Here is a 3,936-nt window from a genome sequence, read left to right on the forward strand (position 1 = left end):
TCACTTTTTAATTCTTATATAGAATCAAACTTCAATAAACATTCCAAAGGAAAAATTTTATTAAAAAAAAAAACTGAGAAATTCAACTTGTCTTGGAGAACTTAAGACTTTTGTAAACCCTAAAAAACTGTGGGATTTCTGTGAAAATAGAGCACACCTAAATAAAGACAGAGTATATAAATTCTGTAAGTAACCATAAGATAAGCTACTATGTCATCTCCAATGAACATATGTCAAAATAGCTAATCATCTCAGGAATGGAAAAGACAGGTTTTAACTATTTTTAAATTTAACTTTTAATAAATCTGGCAATAACCAAACAGTATTACATTATTCCCACATTCTATAATTATTACAAATATACCCAAATATTTTAGTTTCAGTGATAGAAATTAACTCAATGTTCACAGAGGGATAAGTAGTTTTCTTTACAACTTAACTGAATTGTAAATAAGATTAAGGTTATGGTGGTTAATACAGAAGAAATTTCAAAAAAAAAAAATCTTGGCAGGTTTCTGGTTGTCTAAAGTGTATGCCAATATTAGACTTTATTAAAAGCTGTCTTAAATTATTGGAAAAATGTTACATATCAAGATTTCAACAATAAAAATATTTTTAAAGACCATTATATTTGGTAATAAATTAGATTCATACAACTGATAAATTCAAAATAAATAAAACCTGAGTTGCAAATGCTTCTCACCCTTACCCCACCCAGCAGATATCCTATATATCCCATTTTCTTTTAGGCCAGTGTATTTCAAGTTTTAATGAACATATATATCTCTTAAGGATTTAATAATAAACAAATTCTGACTCAGTAAGTCTGTTTTGGGCCTGAGAAAACATTTCTAATAAGCTACAAATGAAGCTGATGCTACTGGTCTTTGGAACTCCCTCGAAGTGTCAAGGTGACTCAATTTTATCAGGCACAATTTCTGGCCTATTAAGTGTATGGTTTCATATTTTATAATCAAACATAATAATCAAAATGATCACAAAAAGTCTTGGAATAAAAGGTTTAGTTACATGAGAGCTTAAAGTTATACCAAACCAGCAGTGTGTGACAGTGACAGTTCTGATACATTACAATGTAAATCAGTACACCATGTTCTTGTAACTTTAGAAAATAAAGTTACTACAGCTTGAAGCTCTCGTCCAGTTAATTCAAGTCCAGAAATCTCAAGCTATTACACTGCAAAACCACTATTAGAAAATTTTAATGGTAAACTGTCCATATAAACTGCTTGTGTATTTGCTTTAAGCTACCCCATCACCACCTCCTCTTTCAACAAATAAATGTTTTTTCTTCTGTCTTGTAGCCAAACACCGTGTAACACCCAGGGCCCCTCCCTTTAAAAATCGAACAAAATTGTCTCCAACCAAAGGGCCCAGTGCAAAAAGGTTGGCTTCTTTAACACACTCGTAGGTATATGCATCTATTTCCACAGGATTACCCTTACAGGTGATTGGCTGGCTTGACTCATGGCCCAGGTAACAACCTTGCTCCTTCAGAAAAGACAGATTGGGATGAGAACCTATCAATACTACTGCTGCAGAGAGCTTAAATATTTTTTTCAATCCAGATACACTTTGAAGAATGCATTTCATGTCCGACTTAAAGGAAAGCACATGGTGCTCAGGAAAACTGGTATAATCAGATAAAAGATTTGAGTCTACAGAATATGACTGAGTACACATCATATGATAGACTTTATGGTATTCTGGATAAAGCTTTTTGGGAAGCTGTTTGAAAATTAAGCTCGGATCAGTTACTCTTCTGCGAAACACATGAATCACAGGGATACTATTGTTGTAAGCACAGAGTACTGCATCAGCTGCAGTAAGCCCAGAACCTACAATTAACACTGGATCCACTTTGCCACGCAACTTTCCTTTGTTTATAGCAGCTCCAAATTCAGGCATAGAGTGAAATACAAAAGGAAAATCTTCCCCTTCAATGTCCAGGTGGGCAGGAGAATCCAATGTTCCAGTTGCTAAAGCTACGTTCTCAGCAAAAAGACAGAAAGGAACAGGGGAACCATCCCCTATTCGCTGATAACCCCTGATTTCCCAGTTTCTCTTGATTAATTTTGATTTCTCTATCTGTAAATGCTGTGTTGAAATATCTCTATTTTGTTCATCACTATCATCTTGATCTCTGTAGAGTCTTGATACAGAAGTTATATAAGTGTTATCTCTGAAATTCTTCTGAAGACCCATAACTTTTACATAATGTTTATAGTAGCGAGCTATTTCATCTGGCATAACTCGATCTCCTTTCAGGTTCCTAAAAGGAAAAGAAAAAAATACCCAATGAGAATGATACTCTGGCTTACGTTATTGTTACTTCTCCACCTAGTAAGCTATTACGTTTTTAATTCCTCTGAACTGTCTTAGTCATAAATTATACTAAAACTTTTACAAAGAAAGCAAGCTTTGTTAAAAATACCTTTTAGCTAAAAATATTAATGAATTAGTTTTTATCAGACTAAGTCCCATGAGGGTTGAAACGCTATTTAATGCGTTTTTTTCCATAGTGCCTTGCAGAGTAACTTCAGATTAGGGCTTAATGAAATGAGGGGCTTAAAACATGTATGTCTGATAACTGTACTTACTTCATCATCTATGTCATAACTGTAATCTAAGTTATAACTTAATTACTGTTTGTAACAATACTATTAAGTCTATATTCCATATTGTAACTATTTATTATTCACGTACTAAGTGAGTTATTTAGGCTACAATCAATGAGAGATAAGTTTAATTGTAATGCATCTTAAAGAATATATATACCATGTTGACATATTTAGTTTTTTTATTTTACTAATGACCAAAAATAATTCATATCATAATATTCTGAACAAAACCATCTTACAGCTAAGAAAATAAATATTTCTGTTTCCCTGCTCATGAAAAGATCTATAAATATCATCTGCTCTTTATGAACAGAATACTAGTAAGTCTTCTTTTCAACCTGATCATTAAAGCACCCAAGCCCCGTTAGAGACTAGTGGCAATAAGAAGATATCAAATCATTTCATGTAATTCTTTATAACTTGTAAAATGGAAGCTTATAAAAATGTTTCTTAAAGTTTAATGATTATAACTAAAACTAAGATTGCATTAACTCAATTTTTACAGTAACCTTGTAATAGTTATTACTAGTATTGTGTCCTTTCACAAACTAGGAAATTGGGAGTTAGTTGAAGTTGTAACTAATCAGGGTCACAACATCAGAAGAGAGAAATTCAAATCCTGACAAATCTCTGAAGGTCTGAGTGGTCTTAATACTATTATTCAAAGACAGGAACTAAACTTTATGTTTATTACAAGATTAGTTTTCATGTTTCTTCAATACACTATCTGCCCAATTTACAATGATTAACATTGTAAATAAATTAAATAGTAGATAAATCATAAAGCTTTTTCTTTCTTACCATACCACAAAGGGAAGTATGTTGAGCAACTGTATTTGCTTACTTACATAATCAAGAACTTGTACAAATTGTCTGAATTTGCCACTCTATATAGAATTCCTTTTCAAAAAAAACCCCAAACACTGGAAAGGCTTAATCTCAATTACTCATGTTGGTCTAACTTTGCTCTCTATAAATTTTTCAAGGTAAGGGTAATTTCCATGATTTAATATGGTTTCTATTTTTTAAAAAGATTTATTTATGCATACAAGTCTGAGGTGCAAGAGGTAAGAGGATTCACCACAGAGAGTGGAGAATACAACAGGCAGAATGATCAAAATACACTGCTGAGGGACAGCAGGTGAGACAGAAGAGGTCTGTCTATGCCACGTGGATCATCTCCCTGGCCAGGGGTCAAATTTATGCCTCAATGGATGTATATAGCTTCACAGCACTGTGCTTTAACCCCTTGCACCACCGGGAAGGGCCCAATGTAGTTTCTTCTTTTTAATGTTTT

At 33.0% G+C, this 3,936-nt stretch overlaps 1 protein-coding gene across 1 annotated transcript in view; it reads right to left on the reverse strand.

The window, feature by feature from the left end:
• Positions 1-1,204: 1,204 nt before the first annotated feature.
• OSGIN2 (oxidative stress induced growth inhibitor family member 2) overlaps positions 1,205-3,936 on the reverse strand; it is a 15,506-nt gene continuing 12,774 nt past the window's right edge. The window contains exon 6 of the mRNA XM_004679746.1: positions 1,205-2,290. Within this exon, the coding sequence (XP_004679803.1) occupies positions 1,261-2,290 (1,030 nt within the window). The 3' untranslated portion in view covers positions 1,205-1,260. The remainder of the gene's footprint in view (positions 2,291-3,936) is intronic.

The sequence above is a fragment of the Condylura cristata genome, unplaced genomic scaffold (genome assembly GCF_000260355.1).
Source record: "Condylura cristata isolate star-nosed mole 26May11 unplaced genomic scaffold, ConCri1.0 scaffold00009, whole genome shotgun sequence".
NCBI classification, from domain to species: Eukaryota; Metazoa; Chordata; class Mammalia; order Eulipotyphla; family Talpidae; genus Condylura; species Condylura cristata.